The following is an 18,713-nucleotide window of genomic DNA, read 5'->3' on the forward strand; positions in this document are numbered from 1 at the left end:
GAATTTTGGTACTTTGTACAAAGCGTTTGCGCATACATCTATATCATCTCTAGATCAAGAATGCGATATCTATGTCCGAAACACATGAGGACCGTATTCTAAAACGCGACTCAAATCTAGCCTTCAGAACTATCAAACTATTTCTTGACAAACAAATTTTTTGACAGAACTCGAGGCAAAACTGTGACTTGAGATGTTTTAGGATACGAGCCTTAACTGATCTTATTTTAAGGCGTGGCTGAGTGAGACATTATCTAGAATTAAAAAAAATCGCTACATCTTGACAAAGCTTTATATTATACTTGCATTTATCGATGTGTTCTGCGCCCAGTAGTTTTTTTTTGTATAATGTGTTCTAGCGCTCTGTGGTTCAAACCAACCAGTCACGCCTTGGAATTGCTTATCTCCTAGTCACATTGCATAATATGCACGACAATCTGTATTATCAGGATTATTAATTAAATAAAAACACTATATAAGAAATAAATTATTTTTATTCCTTTTTAACGTCTCGAATTTCTTTTCTAAGAAAATCAAACTTTGCTTTAGTTACATGAAAAAAATACACAAATGTATATAATCGATACTATAATACAACGCTCTCTGTGCAACCGATTGGTACAAAATAATGAAAGCATAGACAACGTGCCCAATCATTAAATATTTCAGTCTATAACAATCAATGCACCGCGTTGTACGAGATCATACATTTTGAATACACGAAAATAAAAGTTACATTTACTCAAATCACTGGTTAAAACATAATTTAGGCCACTAATTTTATTTTCAGAAACAGGTACAAGCGTACATTGACTAAAGTTGAAATAGCGAGTGGAGCTCCACAATCGCTTCCCACACTGATGATGCTACGCTTAGCGCAGGAAAGCAAACAAGGCATTAGGACAGAAATTTTATCTTTAAATAAACGTCTAAAATCGGAAGCAATTGTTTAGCTCCCAACTATGAAATATAACTACATATTGAAATGCAAATCGGCGCGTCACAATCGCCATTACTTAATATTACCAGTAACATTTAAACGTGCCAACAAGACAACAATGTTTCTAGGAAGAGTTAACGAACACAATGGGCTGGGCCCCGGAAATTGTAAGTCGACCATAGACGTCCAGAGAGCATAATTTTATATCTATACGCAGTTATGAAGTGTTTATCTGTATTATCCAGCATAAGGTGAGAATTAGTACGATAGCCTTTCACTGTGAGCCGAGTATAACGGCTAGTTAAACTATCATGTTGTTTAAAGCTTACAGGTTAACAATTTAGTAAACTAATCGAATTTTTGTATCACATAGGTCATTGTTCTTTACTACACCTAGCTCTATAAAAACCCCGACTGATGCTCAAATGGAAGACTGTTTTAACGGAATATTCAGAATAAGAATTTTATCGATAAAAATAACGTTGCAGAAAAATACAGTCCTTAACTATGGTGCACGGAAGTCATAGAACCCCTAATTCCTCGTACGAGATATCGAACTATGAGATTTAATACATTATCATTAAAAGCCAGACATACATACGCACAGCGTCACACTCCACGGTCTATAGGATGCTCTCTACGTTAATACAATATAAATAGTCATTCATCGGGTAATTTGTGCACTCTATGACTCGATATCATCACATTGACGCCTTTAAAACAACACTAATATTAATTATACATCTAGGTATGTTTCCATTTGTTTGTGGAATGCTCATAAATAAAGATCTTACGTTTCAGGGGCTTCAAATTTCAGTACAATGCCCGGTATTCGATGTTTTAAAATACGAAACACTAATAGGTAATTTACACGTTACACTAATATGTACAAAACTAGTTTGTGCATTCACTAGTCGAGAGAGTCTAAGCGCACACACCGTCCTTCGGTACACATACACTGAGTTAAGCACTCGGGTAACTATCAGTTCACTCACACTCGAAGCACATTTTCACACGAGATCACAGTATTTATTATGGCTATTGGCATAGATAGTTCACATGTCCATCGACTTCACTATGTTTAGTCCACTGTCATTGCTACCCGGGAGGGTAGTTACGAAATTAGTCCAATCTGTCGCACGACTACCCTCATTTAGGGGGAGTCGGGAAGGAGTTGACGACCGCCTGCGTGCTCGCTAGCACGGCCGCTGCTGCAACACACAATCCTGTATTAGAGCGATTCTACTCATCTCTTTCCCGAATGCTATCTTTAGCGTATCGCTATACTTGCGCGGGACTGTGCCGCTTATCGGCCTGATGCTATCGAGCCCCTGCAACCAATCACACCGAGTTAGCCACGCGAGCCACGGAAAAGAAAGCATTCGAGAAACGAACAACTCAATCCAAAAGAAGTCTTAACACAGCTTGGGAGAAGTAAAAGTCAACATTTCTTTGCATTGAAAGAATGTTTGATGAATGAATTGAAATCACTACGAGTAGAAACTCATGAAATGCTATAAATGCGACACCTACTTGTTTGCGTTCATACCTGGATAAGGCGGAGGGTAGAGCGGGTATCCGAGCCCCACGTGGGTATGGTGATGGGTATGGACGTGTCTCTGCGGTGGGGGGGAGCGCGGGGACTCCTTGGGGGGCTCCGGACGAGGAGGTTTGCCCTGCGGGGATTTCGCGTGCTCTTGAAGCTCGTGAATCTTGTGAGGGGCGGAGTGGGGCGGGCCGTAGTACTGCGCCCCATGGCCGGGGGGAAGTAAGTCCAGTTTCGAAGGCGCCCCCGGCCTGGACAGGTCTTCCGGGGCGTGGTACCGCGGGACCGTCCAACCGCCCCCGAAACCAGGGACCAGCATGGGACTCAAAGGGGCCCGATAGACGGGGTCGAAGGGTAGAGCGCCGTAATGCGGGGCTTGCATATAGGGCGGGAGGTAGTATTGGGACGTGGGCGGTGGGGGCGGACCCTGCGTCTCTGTCGTCGGCTTCTGGCCTTCCTGTTTCACCTGCAATGATAATAAAGTTGATAAAGTAAACTATACGAAAATACTTTTAATTCTGCTAACAGAAATCATACCGTGTTTTCACCAATATGAACGTCAGAACTAATTTATGATGACGTCATTTAAACAGAAAATAGAAATAAAATTAAAAAAATACAATATTATAACATCATAGTAACATATATTGCTAGCAAGCTTGTAACGCTGAGACTCTTAATCTACTCTAGATTAAAACTTTAATAAAAATCTAAAATTTATCAATATTTAACATTCATAGCGATTAAATAATTAGTAGCCTACCTTAACCTCCTCCTTAGGCTTGTCATCTTTGTCCTTCATCTTGTGTGCAGGCTGCGGAGGCCGCCCTCCAGGTCCTGACCCCCCTCCTTGTCCTACAGACCCTGGTCCCGATTTAGAGTCGCTCCCCTCTTTACGTCGCTGTTCTAAGCTCATATAGTATCTGAAAAAATAAAAACATATATATATGTTCTCCTTCTTCCTGTAAACCCTCTGCGTAGGGTTAATCTTCGTCCTCCTTTAAGCATAAGAAAATTAAAGTTGAACCAGCTAAAATCAGAAAATGCATGTCCTAATTTAAAAAAAACTTGGTTTAGGATTGTCCAGCATTGTATCGAACATGAACTATGTTAGTCACTAATCTTCATAAAATAAAAACGAACGCGGACGGAATTTCTCGTAAAATTTACGGGTGAAGTATGCATTCTTAGCTAGGAAGCCATAAATTAAATATAAACCAAGTTAACGACAAAGGTAGGGTTTGTTGAGAGAAGAATCATAAACATTAAATAGGGGCAATCTCGTCTGATTTCATAATGTAAGCAAATTAAGTACAAATACATTTTAAAATTACCTTCTCAATTCCTCTTCTCTCGCGTGAGGTGGCCTCTGGAAGGCATAGGGACCCATTTGGTTTTTCATCTCAATGCTCTCTTTCAGTATCTGATGCGTATCATTTGGTCTGGGAGGCTCTTTCCCATCCGGTCGAGGCTTGCTTTTGTCCAGAGGGCTAGGTGTGGTCTTCGATCTGTCCATGTCTTTTCCCTTGTCATCTAGAGGGGGTCCTGGCGGCGGACCCGTTTCTACGTTGTATGGAAAATTCGGGACGTAGTTGTATGGATAGAAGTGCTGTGGAAGTACTTTTTGCTGTCCGCTTTCTGGTTTTCCGTCCTGAAAAGTTAAGACAATTGAATTTAGCAAATAACAGGATTGTAGAACACAAAAAGGGATACACTATTGCGTTGCGTGAAACATTTGTTTGAGTCTGATATTGATATTTTTTTATTTCTTCGCATTTAATTGGATGATATAGTGCCACATACTTTTTAGGCCGGTTAGAGCGTCGCTGTCATGGATATTATATATTGCCAGTATATAAAAATTAACTATAAAGGGAATAATTTAACTGAATAGGTAACTGAATAATTTATTGAAATGGCCTTAATAAACCAATGTATACTACGTATCTACAAAAAAAAAACAGTTCTAGGCTTAATTAATTATCAATTGTCTGCAAGAAATTACAGAACATTAACAATGTCAGCCTGACATTTCAAAATGGCGACGGCGGACCGATTACCAAGAAGAGTATGTGGCACCTAACACACGTAATTTTTTTACTTAAAGGAGCTTTACCTTGTGATCAACTTTAGGATCTCCCTTACTAAGGTCTTCCTTGCCTTTATCCGAGTTGGGAGGCGGCGGCTGGTTCGCCGGGTGCGTAGGGGGCAGATACGGTGGCTGGCCATAGTACTGGAAAGTAAAGTTATACATATAGTTTTTTATCTAGAGATGTATGTATGTATGTTCCTTCCTGTATAAGAAGATAATGGTCAAACAGCTGAAAAATATATATATTTGCATTGCTGTAAATGTTCTAGTTACAAGGAGAACATAAGCGATGAGTACCTGATGGAACACTGGGAAGGGTCGATGCTGAGGTTCATTTTCAGGGGCTCCCTCTGTAGGGGCGTTGTCATCTGATATGTCTGAATAGGCCGGGGATCGGACCCCAGGTGTCGGCGAGCGGCGAGCCCGCCGCTTTCCTGGGGACTCGTCTGGAGGAGACTCGGTCGATTTTCGTTCATCTGAAGGCATCAGGGCTGATCGTGGTTTTACCTGGAATCGCATGAGAAGAAGATAAGTAAGGAATTCATTATAGTCTTTTTTTAATTTCATGTGTGATACACACATGGATTGACATAGTCGCACAAATCAACGCACCTTGAACTGTGTAGGCTGCAAGGGTAAAGCCTCAGGTGGCGGCGTGGCCGGGGCGGGCGGTGTCTGAGGCGGTTCCGCCGGAGGGGTGGGCTCTGGTGTCACCGCGAACTCCTCGAACCGAGGCTGAGGCGGTGATTCTACAGGTTCCGCCTTTTCCGGAGATTTCTCCTCACTCTTATCGCTTTTCTCTTCAGGAGACTTGGTCGGGGTAGGAGATTTGACAGGAGTGGACGGGGTCGCCGGCTCCGAAGGCGGCCGGGCCGGGGAACTCGGTTCTGGTGTGGGTTCTTCCTGTTCAGAACTTGAACCGTCTTTGTCTTCGTCATCAGGAGTCCCGTGCGCGTGCGACCGGTGGTATTTAAGGCCGTTTGCGTGTTTGTACTTTTTGGAGCAATTCGGTTCAGGACATTCTAGGAGAACGGGGTCCGGTGGGGGTGACGAGGGGGTTGGTGGGGGTCGTTTTGCCTTGGGAGTGGGGGGTCGTTCCTCTGCCTCCGAGTTGCGTTTCCTCTTAGAGTCTGGTCGTGGGGGAGTGAAGGGCGTCGGAGATGGGAGGGCCCGCCGTCCCTTTGCCCCGCCATTTCGCAGTTTGCTGTGAACCGACGAACGGGTTTCTGTGAAGTTTGTCATGTCTGTGGGGTTGGCACCGCGGCCACGTTTTGCGCGACCTTTTGGCGTCCGCGCGTCTAACTCCTCGGTCGGTGAGTCGCAGAATCTGTAAATTAATATTATTATATATGAATAAAAACGTAAAGGAGGGCAACGCAAGTGCACGAGGAAAGCTGATTCCTTGAGGAACCTAACAATTCTGAATATATTGAAATAGTGTGTGAGTTAGATAGTTCACAAGATTTTACAAAGTATAGAATTAACTTGCTTGGTCCATGCCTTTCTTAGTTTAGTTCTTATTTATTTATGGGTAATATACGGCTGAGTATATTATATACTCAGTCAGTCAGTAGTATCAAGGACACATAAGTGTATAGGCATTACCTCGGCGGTGCCCAGTCATGTCTCGTGCAGTCGAGCAGCGTGCCCACGTAAGTTTTCCCTCGCCATGTCACATTCACCACAAGCACTCCTGAAAACAATAAAAATTCTTATAGAAAATGTTTTTACTTCTTACTATTTCTTCAACAAATAAATATCTCTATCTATATAGAGGAAAACGGTGGCCACCTATTTTTATATAGAAAGAAAAAACCTATTAAAAGGATTTGAGTCAGTTTTCCGTTTCAATTTATCAGTAATTTTCATTCAAGTAGTAATTTATAATCATTACAGAAAACGTCTTTGCTTTAATCAATCCACAATCTGAGGCAGTGTTTCCCAACGTGGAACCCACGCCCTTCAGGAGGGCAACTTGATTGTGAAGAGGGGCTATTCGCAAATTTATTAAAATTTATTTGGAATTTAAATATCAGTTGTTCATATTTTTTTTAATTACTGTTTCGTTAACAATTTCCTAAAACCTATCATTTAACTTTCTTAAGTTAACAAGACATATTTATAATATTAAAAGTTATATATTACATTTGTACATAAGGCTACACACACAAAAATATACTTTGAATTGTACACCATGTAGTAAATAGAACTGTTAACAAATTATAATTTATGACTTGTAATTATTACTGACTCACCTCGTTCAAAGCCTTTTAGCAATTAACAATAAGTCGACGTATCGAACTCCTTCAGCGGTTTTATTAAATTAGCATAGTATAATCAAATACCTCGTTTTTTAAATACCATACAAAAAAAGTATTTTTTACCACTGTTTGCGGTAATATCTGAAACATTGTGGGGAGCTTACTAATTTCCTTAATGGCAATAGAAGACATTAAATGGCAATAAAATATGTGGACTTTCTATGAATTCACAAGATCTACAAAATGGAGTTAGAAGCTATTGGAGCTCGGTTCTGATCCAATTTGTCACGAGCCTCATTTGCATAGACGCCCCCTTGCCTCAGAACGTGACTTTAGCCTCATAGAAGGCGCGTTTCCCGACCGGGCTTATCGCTGGCGTGCTAACTTATGCTAATTTAATTAATCAATTTAACCCGCCTTAACTCGCAATTTTTAAAACATATTTTTTTATCTATACGATGATGTCGCATAAGCCTTAATGTAACTTTTAAATACCAGGGGATTAGCATGCACTTGGGACCTAATAAACATTGCCAACTTTATAATAATTATGGTTAGACACAAGTTTTTGCTTGGGTTGTAAGTCGCCGAGCACAGTGTCGAATATAAAAATCCAAATTTCAGCTATTAATTTCCAGTCTTCATTACTATTCTGAACTATGCTATGCCTCCGTAAACTTAAAATTCCTTCAACTAATTTAAATGAATTTCATATTAATATAGTATTTATTAATATTTCACAGTGAAGGTTAAATATAAATTAAACATGAAAAGCAAATCTCCTAAGTAGTTTATAACATGTTTAACCTTTGAAGACCCTATATTAATAAACCGTAAGAAATAAAATGGTGTCAGTATAATCCTCTTAATCTTTAAGGGACGATGTAAAGCTTTTGATATTTTAAAAATGTTTAATAACACGACAGCGGTTATTAAAGTATGAAAATGGGCGTAGCGGGTAGGGTGGCAGCCGGGTAAAATTTTTTGGGCCCCTTCTAGGTTACCCCTCGGACCCCTCACCGTTACTAGAGCAACATAAACTCTAATGGAATACAAAATAAATATGTCAGAGAAAAAAGGGAGGCAAAATAAAGATAGAGTGATTGTTTAAATATGCATCACTTTCTATGTAATGGGTAGAAAGTGGGAGAGAATAAGACCGCGGATTTTAAGAGTGCGTCTGTCTAAGGGATCTGTGCAGTGTTGCTGTGTAAAAAAGAAAATGAGATCAAAATTCTTAGAAGTTTTCTACTTAAGTTTTTATAACGAGTCGATAAATATACATAATAAACTAGCACGATGCTTTGTACATATTATCTACAAATCTATACATGCACTAACTACATACTATATCAACTGGTTCGGAGCCAAACTTCATATAAAACCTTAGCAATGTTATTATTGTTAGATGCCATACATAATATTAATTCGGAATCAGTTGAATGATCATCAGCTACAGTTTGTCGTTGATTAATCAAGCGTGGGCCATGTCCATCGTTTTCTCAAAAATTGTCAGTTAAAAAAATCTACTAGGTATGTATGAAAGAAAATTACCGTTTCATAATTTTTGCAGTATCATACGTCAGTTTATTAATTAAACTACGAATATCAAAAATTACATGATTAGCTCACGCTCGACGACTAAACATTTATTACACTAATCAGTTTGTGGAAAAATAAATCTTAACTAAAACAGAGACTTGGTTTAGTAGTGGTTCGCGTGCAACGTCTCAATAATTCTCAAACATCATTTATTGTTCCACGAACAATGGACATATAAAACATTTCTATGAGCTATTAGCATAAAATGAGCGAGTTATTACTGTACGAGATAAATCAATGGACATGAAAATGATAGATGAATTAAATTGTCAACGATTCACTGGACGGTTCACCGCATATGATTTCAATGATCAAATTTATGATTTCATATGCCACACCTGCGGACTACCGCAGAAAATTAGTCTGCCACCACCGAAGCGTTACGTCTTCTATTAAGAGCATTTCAAGAGTCTTTAAAAAAAGTGTGCTTATATCATGTGTTTGCCACTGTAACTCTTGTTTATATAAAAAAACAAACGAGTTAAACACCCAGGCCACTAATATTCTGAAATCAGACCTTTTGAATTTGTTGAATGCTATTTTTTTTTTACTTTTTCATGATTTAATTAGTTTATAGTAGTTTTCCTCAGATTCGCGGACTTCAACGAACTGTAATGGTGAAAGTTAGTAAGTAAAATGTCTGCCATTTTTATGTATCGTTTTTTTTACAGTTTGAAACCCTTGTAGCTTAAAAACCAGATGGACCAATCAAGTGAAAGACTTATCGTCCTCAAAACTGTATACCGTCATAAGCGAGGCGATGGACAGAAACCGGTGGAAGCAGATATACTGCTCCAGACACTTTCTTGCTGACCACGACGCCCAGACATGAGCTGCCGATTATAGAGAGCTTGAAAACTGTACTGTAAATCCTATCAATACGGAAAATACGAGCGAATCATATCTTAAATAATGAGTTCAAAGAAAATAAGATAATTATATAATATTCCCAAAGTAAACCTTTCAATTTACTAGGGTAACTTACGGGTTAAAACGGGCCCCACTCTCAGCAAAGTTAAATTAAAGGGCGGGGCGCCCTTTTCTTTTGTTTCGTATATGTTAAATCTTATTTGCACCCTTGTCACTAGAGCGGAAAACTTTTAGGCCGATAGTAAAATTAGATTTGCTGTGAAATAGCGAAAACTTCATCAAACCACCACATAAATAATTATTTTAAGTATTTTTATTATATGATTATGTGTTTTAAATGTTAAATGTCCACCAGGAGATCAGAATTCGAAGAAGTTGTAAGCTAGGCGTAGCAGAAGACTAATCAACGTGATAATTACCTGCCGTAATCAAGTGGCAAAGGTAAACGTAGAAATTAATTCAACTTCTTTTTGTTATAAGACCTTAGTATTTTTATATTTTATAACAGTATTTATTGTATATTTTGTATTAATTTACTTTAATTGCACGGAGGAGAGGATATTATAATTTTTTTGTCAGTTTTAAAAGCGATAACTTCATATTGACTATTATCATTGTTAAACGTCCTTCTCTACTACATACATTGCAACAATGTACGAAGGAAGATGTAATCTGTTAAAAATTTATATTCAAGCACAGTTTCAACTCAATTAGAATAATTAATTAACAAGCCGAACCAACAACATGAAGTTCCATAGTAATTACAAGTGCAATTTGTATTCCGTGAATCTTTCTTTGTAGCGGAAACGTTAGCATAAAAAACTCATTAGCACAATTTAAACGCATTTCCAACGAACTTTGTTAATCGATAAATCTGAATTAAAAGTGGAACCTTCCGTATAAGGTTGTTACTTTCAATACATAAATTCTAATACACGTTTTGCACATTTATAGTGGACGTGAGACTATCGAAACACAACACGCAATGCTTACGGTCTTATATGGGATATGGTATACATATTCTGTGAACATTGTTGTTTATTTTATCTGTGGCAAGTCGGTATGTTTTGAATTTCGAACTTTTAATTATTGTAGAAGCTGTATGATCGTGTGTTATACTCAAACTTATTTAGAACGAAAATAACGAATTTTCCAAGAATTGATATAATGAATGAAACCAGTAAACATCTTGATAGTGAATTTGTGAAAGAAATATAAATATAAACATTTCCCTAACTGTTCCTTTATGTAGGATGTCTGTGCAGGATATTGGATCAATATGGAGCTCGAGTCTACAAATAAAGGCGGCGGCTTTGAGGCTCATCTGGAACTCATCATGAATTCCACGACATTAAACCGACGCATGCTCTCCCCTAATTACGAGAACATGTGATGGCACCGATAACAATTATTCCACTATAAAAGTTTATTAACGCGTCTAAACGGTTATATAAATTGTGCTGTGTAGTCTGGAGATGCGATTAAGGAAATAAAATGTAAATGAGTATAAAAGATATCGTTATCCGAGTAGTTAGTATAAACCCGTTAAGTTGAGAGCTTTGCTCGGGGCGGCTATTTTAATTAACTTTGTGGACGAGCTTTTAAGAGTGTAAAGTTTGCTTTGCCGCTGAATGGATGTAAATGAAATGGTCGGAAGTTTGTTCGGTGTGGGAAATAATGGGCAGGTCTGATTAGAGCCGGCCGACGCCCACTCAGTTTGTACAATAATCCTTAGAGCACAATGCTATTAAAATATATTCCTAACACAGACTTTCGGTTCATCGGTTCTTGTAATGAACACAGACAACATCTTTATACATATATTATATTTATGTATTTACACTTCGTACATTTATTATATTTATTAATTATCCTCTATATTTTTAACTGAAGCTTTAGTTCAAAATATATGAAGTACCAGGAAATTATGTTACTCTGAAGATGTTTGTAACAACCAACAAAGGATATTATTATAGCAATAGCTCGTTGTATGAGAGATTCAATAGGTTAGCATCGCCTTTGTTCCTGCTCCCTAAACAAATGCTTATTGCTTTCGAGTTCATCGCATTTTTCACTCCAACTGAATGATAGAGCCAAGAATGCTTCGCCTTTGTATACAACTAAATTTTTTGTATGCAATGATTCACCATATTTCAGCTGACTATCTATGTTATCTTAACAAAATATTCACGTAATAACAGTTTCTTTATAAACGTGTGCATTTTGTTTAAAGAACTTTAATATAGTTAAAGCTCGCTCCCTTAGTTCAATTTGGGAAGTGGGAACAGAAAGCAGATGGTGATTTATTATAGCTTTCATAATTACACAGAGGCATTGTTTACGATCCCTAATGGCTACCACACAATTTTCATAAATTGTTTACGCCAAAAGCGACCGTATTTATAACGTACGAAAACCGTTTCGTATATTTCTATTATATGTGTGACGTATTGTTCATCATGATATTAAATCGAGCTCCATTAATAGTTTTGGACGTGAAGATTTATATTTAACAATTATGACGTCTATTTAGCAATTTATCTCTAGAGATTACTTGAGCTATAACAAAAAACGTTATAACGTACGTAAAAAAACGGGTTTTAATTCACAAAGATTATATGAATTTATTAGTGTTATACTTCATTCACTTCTTATAAAACTCTAGCATTGCAACGGGATTATATATTTTCAATGACCGGTCATTTAAAAATGTTTGGAGCTAGCTTATATTTTAAATAACATCAAAGACTAAAAAGTTATATAAAAAGCCTGTTATATCGTGCTGCGAAAAGTTTGCCAGGCAACGAAGAGAAGACGTCAAAGTGTTGACCTGATTACTTGTAAGAGCCTTATGCAGTTTAAAAGCGCGCTTTAATTTTCCAAGAAAAATGTTGCTTTCTTTCATACTGAAAATACTAAGTGGCAACTTATACTAAAACTAACCTAAAAATGTTTAAGTTTTATTTTCAATTGAGGAAGAATTTTAAGTTCTACCTTCTATTAGATTTATTACATAGCATATTTATGTATCGTATTTAATACGTGCTCTCTTTAAGTTGTTTAGGAGGTACGCTGATCATCATCATATCCATAGTCATCGTAATTTTTTAGCACTCATTAAACATAGGTTAACTAACCGTTACTTACGAGATGGATACTAGGATAACATAAACGTGTAAGAGCCGTGGCTTAATAGGTTTAATAAAATTCAGTGATGCGACGCCTGCGTTAAGCGTCGCATAATTATGGCCATTCTCATTGACTCTTGTTTTATGTATGTCATGAATAAATTAATTCATGACAGATGTAGATATAACAGTCACTTATATGCGATTTTAATTATCTTTGTTCGTAAATTTAGGTTGCTATATAAAATATTTATTTATTCTAAAATACAAGATTTACATTTTTTACATGATATTGCGACGGCTATTTCTGAATTGTTATTTGGTACAGGTTTTTGCCAGGCCACCATTTACTTTTACACTTGGTATAATACATATTTAATAATTAAATTGTTATATTGTTTTAATTAGTGTAATGACGATTCGATTGATTGGTCTTAAGGTGTTATTTGCGTAAGTTTTTATCTATGTTTATTATAACGCAAATATACTAGTTTAATTGATGTTTTTTCCCCATTGCAATCTCAATTCAATCCACGTAGGATAGGTCTTGATAGGTCCGATGACTTTTGCCAAACATTAAAACTAGGTATTCCTTTTAAAAGATACTCATTTGACGTGACGAGTAATTAATTAAAAGTTATTAGTTTCAACGCCGCTAATAACAAGCACCCTTTAGCGAAAATAGCAACTAGGCCAGGTGTGCCTTATTTATTACTGATACGAATAACCTATGTCAAATTAAGGGTTACAAAGGGTTAGTAACATTTAACTCTTTATTGAAGGGATCCAATGATACGGATTATTTTGGGGTTTTATTTAAGATGGCTGTTATTTGTCAAAATTATAAAACGGTTTTATATTTTAGTCGCATAGTAAGAAGGAAAGCCAACCCAGGACTGAGTTAACCAGGTGAGGAATTCAGATAAACATCAAAATTGGACATTCCTTGCCTACCATCTTTTTTTGGATATTCATTATTATAAACATGTAGCTTGTGGACACAATTTTTTTCAAAATGTTATTTCTAAAAGGTTCTGTTTTAATTACTAATTACTTAACTGTAAAGCCTTTCAGATGATATTCATGTCTATTTTACGTTACACGTTTTTTTTACTTTTCTACGGTACTTCGTTAAGAATTAATTAACGGGGTGGGACTGCAGTAATGAGGAACAGCGCCGAGCATAATTTGTTTATTTAATGATGCTCGAAGTGAAATATTTTTTTATACAAACTTTTTAATAATTTGTTGCAATATCCGTTTTATATAGAAGTTTTTCAAGGAATTTAGAGTTTAGATTTTTAATGAACCAGTTTGTTTTTCTTTGCTCTTGTGCCGTTGTACTGTGTCATGTATGTGCAATGGAATTTAATATAGAAGTTATTCTTAATGTTTGGTTGGTTAGTCTGGGAAGGAAAAGGTAAAGAGAAATATTTGCAATAAGCGGGAACAAATACTAGGCGTGCAGAAGCGTGCTGGAAGTAATGAGGCGCTACGGTGCGTTCGTGCGCTAGTAACAAACTCACCACCTTCCGTTTCGTGCCACACGATGCCCTCCAGTGTGACCGATGTACCAGGCTCGCATGGGCCCAGGCAGTCTGGCTCGGTGATCGTCCCCACCGATGTGCCTACACACACTTCCGCAGTCTCCTGGAAATAAAGACATTTTTTAAATTAGACATTTTCTAAATTACCTAATGGTGTAGCTATTACGTACGAACATAATAACTAAACACATTCATTCTGTTAAACGGATCAAATTTGTTATAAGTAAGAAAATATAAACACATATACACCGTTTTGCCTATTACCAAAAGCTTTGTTTTTTCTGTGCCATCCATATTAGCAGTCACAAGCACCGTAATACGTTCCTTGGAGAGCTTTCCTCCCACACACTTTTCCTCTTTAAATTTTAGAGTTTTATCTGGAGTCAACTTATAGAAAATACCTGCTTCATCAGCATTGAAAATGTACCTTGGGCCGTATTTTTGTGTGAATTTTGACCACACTGTATTAATCCAATTATTCGTATAAACACTTCGTGCTTCCCCACTTATTTTACCATAGTTGATACGATGACGTTGCTGGACCCTTCTGATGCTTTGATAGAAGTTAAACCAAGTTCTTTAGCAAAATTCTCTGCCTTAGCTTTTACGAGCGGCCGTGAGATAGGCATATTATTCAGGCGCTGTCGGTGAAACCATGATATTATAGCTTGATCCAAATCTTCGTATTTAGGTCTTTTTATTTTTTTTTGAAGATTTCCCCTCGCCCTCTGCTTGGAGAATTTTTTCCTTGCTTTTCCATATTGTGGACACGGTAGAGCGACTAAATCCAAAGCGTTTGCCAACATCACTTATCTTCTCTCCCGTTTCTATGGCCCGTATCAGTAAAACTTTTTCATCAATACACAATGATCTTCTTTTACTAGCCATGTTTACAGTTTGAAAGTTGGTGAGCAACTAAGAAAATGATAACGTATTATCCATGACTCCTACTTATTAGTCATGGTCAACAACAGTCTACACGTGCAAGCAATCCCAATTTGTAAACAAAAGAACGAATTTCTTAGAAAGTTCGTATACATGATGCCGCCAGTCGAGTTTATTGCGGACTAGGATAATGAAGCGACAAAAGAACGTACACAGCTACGCAGTTTGTATTAATTTTAGCAACTTAAAAAGTACTTTATTACTCAATTGTTGTCGTTATCGAGAGTGGGTGTAATGCTATGTAGAGTGTATCATTATATGGAAGTTAAGCTAAAACAACCAAAGCCATTGATGTCGACGCTTTAGCGAGTTCATCGTTAAATAGAGGGGCGTTACATATACGAATAAAATACAGTGTAAACTCTATAGTTAACGCTGTATTTTGTTTCTAAAGATCATTGTCAATAATGAAATATGTTGTATATCTTATAAATGGTAATGGCATCTTTATTGCAACCCGTTAAGGTTTATTATATAATAATGTATTGTATTGAATTTGTACATGAAATTATGACGTGAATTAAAATTCACGTATTTAGATCGAAAATCTTTTTACTGTATACTCACATTTAAAACATAAAAGTTCTTAATAATTCAGCTCAAAGCAATATAAAGCTAACACGTAATAACGTTCTCATAAACGCGACATAAAACTGTATTTATACTCCAAAGTATATTACTGAAAAATAAACTTCATAGTCCGGGCCGAGTTTAAACTAAACAGATTCAAATATATTTTTTTGTAAAGACATTAATTGCAGTGCATGCAGCACTTTAAAAATGGTTGTTTACTTAATAAATTCGACGAATGCGTATTTAAGATGCCTGGAATGTTTGACACTTATATTCTGTAATGTTCTTGCAACATCTTCAGATGATCGATAAATGGTTTATTTTCTTTATCTATTAGATAAATATATATTATAATCATAATAAATTTATACATAAATCATATAACTGAATTAAGAAATATATATTCGTAATAGTTAGAATAGGAAAGTATAACACGATAGGAGTTAACTTCTAAAAGCAAACTGAACATTAACTACATTTTAATTACTAGTTCAGTTCAAAATAATTACATATTGATTCTTACTTCACTTCACGAAATTAAAATAACGTAAAAATGATACTTTAACTATTAAAAACATTGTTTTTGCTATGTTAAATGCTCTTGTAGCCAATCGTTAGCGGACAAATGCAGTTTAGCAAAAAAACAAACCATTACGAACTTGAAACTTCACTTAACTATTAAATAGCTCATCGTATTAAATGGTATTTGTGTCCATTTGCTATATAAAATCGCTTGCAATTTTTGCTATACTGAATGTAGCAATTTAATATATGTATAACTTGCAATATTTTTTTATGATATCCTGGTATTTTATAATTAGCATAACATAGTTATCGTTGATTGCCGGATTATTCTTGACATTTATTTAACTAAAAACAAAATTATTTGGATAAAAAACACACTTATAACAATTACCTATCTCTTTTCATCGCAGCTCTGCATTACTTTGACAGAAAGAGAGAGACATTGTTAGAAGTGTTATACGAACCAGTGTTGTGTGTGCTATGCATATATTTGACATATTTGAGTCGTTCAATTAGTCCATTGGCAATATCAAGCATTACGCTGTCGGAATTCCAGTGATTCCGCATGGAATAGCGAAATAAACGTTCCACGATATAAACAAGACGCCGGTATTTATTGCCTTGGCACGCCACAGGCCACCATAAACGCGAGCACTAAACGTGCCGTTTGCCTAAATTATTTTAATGATCCGGGAATCAAGTTGAATACGATTTCAATTTATGTACATTGTAAAATACACCTTAACATAACGTAATAAGATTTTTATGTCTCATACAAAAATCTATATTGATTTTTATACGTCATCTGACACAAAACGGTCACATTATTATTCGAATCTACGAAGCGTGCTAGCTTGAAAATAAACATGTTGCCGCCTTTTAAATACCGTCCTGGGAGTTTAATTTCGTCGAAGACTTGGTGATCGTCAAATAATTATTATTATTTGATAGCTTACAAGTAAAAACCTTGACGTTTGTTAAGCCATGGTAAGTCATAGAGCGCGACGCCATTTTGTCTAACAAAGCGTCTTGGCGGGTTGAATGTAAGATTGTCGAATTTAATTTTTAAAAACCAATACATAATTAAAATAATTTCTATAGGTCCCAATTTAAATAAATTTGTATTAATTAGTTGCTTTATTGTTTAGTTTATAAGTTATAAAACACCTAGGTTAGTTTTGTTTGTGTTCTATGTATCTATGTGTCCATTTCTTTCCAGGATAGGTCCCAGTCACTAATAAATAATCATAAATTAATAGTCTATTGCAGGCTTATTAGTTTGGTAGCATTCCAATTCCATTTGGATTCCAATCCGTTTAAAGGTACCCTTTGGAATATCTCCTACCGAAATTTGTCGCGGCCTATAGCCCCGCGTAAATTACACGTATTATGAGTCAGGGGTCGGAGACACCGTTGCGCTCATTTGCTATGTAGGTGTTTCTCGCTTTCCATTTGTGACCCAACTGCAATTTCTCACGAAGGGATATAGATGTCAAACAAATATGTTCCGAATTTGGTATTATTAATATTTTTTATTGTTATTTTTCTTTCGTTCTAATATTTAAAACTTTTTGTATATATTCCATCTTTGGCTATATGTTTAGTTAAATTGTTTTTGGTTCTATATAGTGTTATATTAGTTTTAGGATTACGTTCTTGTTCATGAACATAAAATATTGCCTGTTTAGTTTAAGATTGATATTGAATGGCGAGTTGAGGGGCCGCTGATGGAAACCCTAAAACACTCCAGTATTTTATACGGGATTTTAAAATCTTTGGCGATTAAAAAGTGGCGGGGATGGAATACTTTTCGTCTAAAATTATTCATGTCAAATATTTAATGAAGTTCATATATTCATACATATTTAAGATTGGCTGTATAAGAACAAAACGAATCAATACGAAAACAAAAATATTGCTTCCATGAGTGTGTCCAAAGGCTTGCGTAATCCCTTAATTCTTTAAACTTACAAACAGGGTTATCGGTGACGTGAAATTTATCGTGAAATATCAATTATAAACTCAATAAATCGGATAGCTCAACCCTCGTAGCTCCCCTTAAAACCATAAAGGATTTAATAGGGACATGGCGTGTCGAAATATTAATGTTTGTTGCTCAACTGTACACACGGCATTGTCTCAACGCTTGTGGGCGTAAGAAACACATTTGTCACTAACAATGAACGTTTTAAATACACTCCGCGTGGGTAAGATCGATAATTTGCTTTATCTGTCTGATTTTTGACGTTTTGTCTTTAGAATCTGTAGTCATCTCGCAGATACAGGAAGTATAATAATTTAAATTGGATTATGCGGGCATTTAAAAAGTCATTGTTCGTGGAACACTCAATCAAACACTGATATATGAAATACTACACTTGAATGTATGTTTATCGGATTATTAATCTAGACAAGCATTTTCCGATATACTAAAATAAACATTGTTATCGTCATAATACTCGGAATTTATAAGGGTCACACAAATCAATTCTCAATCGTTCTATTACACAGTACTTACAGAAACGTGAACGAAAGATCGAATAATTCACATAAAATTTTGTTATTTCTTCGACTCTAGGGATCCAGTTCGAGTTGAGCTACGCCATTAAATGTGTGCGTGAGTGAGATGGTAATGCAATGGTTGTCCTGCTCGCGTATCGGCGCTGAATGTAAATGGCTTCATT

General features: G+C 36.3%; 1 protein-coding gene across 7 annotated transcripts in view; it reads right to left on the minus strand.

The window, feature by feature from the left end:
* Positions 1–476: 476 nt before the first annotated feature.
* LOC123716028 (zinc finger protein 608-like) overlaps positions 477–18,713 on the minus strand; it is a 76,253-nt gene continuing 58,016 nt past the window's right edge. For 2 of the 7 annotated variants that reach the window (XM_045671505.1, XM_045671506.1), the window contains exons 4-12: positions 13,966–14,089; positions 6,184–6,271; positions 5,191–5,905; positions 4,876–5,085; positions 4,603–4,719; positions 3,821–4,137; positions 3,250–3,409; positions 2,474–2,952; positions 477–2,151 (exon numbers count right to left, since the gene is read on the minus strand). In XM_045671505.1, coding sequence (XP_045527461.1) covers positions 2,094–2,151; positions 2,474–2,952; positions 3,250–3,409; positions 3,821–4,137; positions 4,603–4,719; positions 4,876–5,085; positions 5,191–5,905; positions 6,184–6,271; positions 13,966–14,089 — 2,268 coding nt within the window. In that variant the 3' untranslated portion in view covers positions 477–2,093. Of the gene's footprint in view, positions 2,272–2,473; positions 2,953–3,249; positions 3,410–3,820; positions 4,138–4,602; positions 4,720–4,875; positions 5,086–5,190; positions 5,906–6,183; positions 6,272–13,965; positions 14,090–18,713 lie in introns of all 7 variants that reach the window. The other 5 variants (XM_045671507.1, XM_045671510.1, XM_045671508.1 and 2 more) reach the window with 5 other exon arrangements.

The sequence above is a fragment of the Pieris brassicae genome, chromosome 11, assembly GCF_905147105.1.
Source record: "Pieris brassicae chromosome 11, ilPieBrab1.1, whole genome shotgun sequence".
Taxonomy (NCBI): Eukaryota; Metazoa; Arthropoda; class Insecta; order Lepidoptera; family Pieridae; genus Pieris; species Pieris brassicae.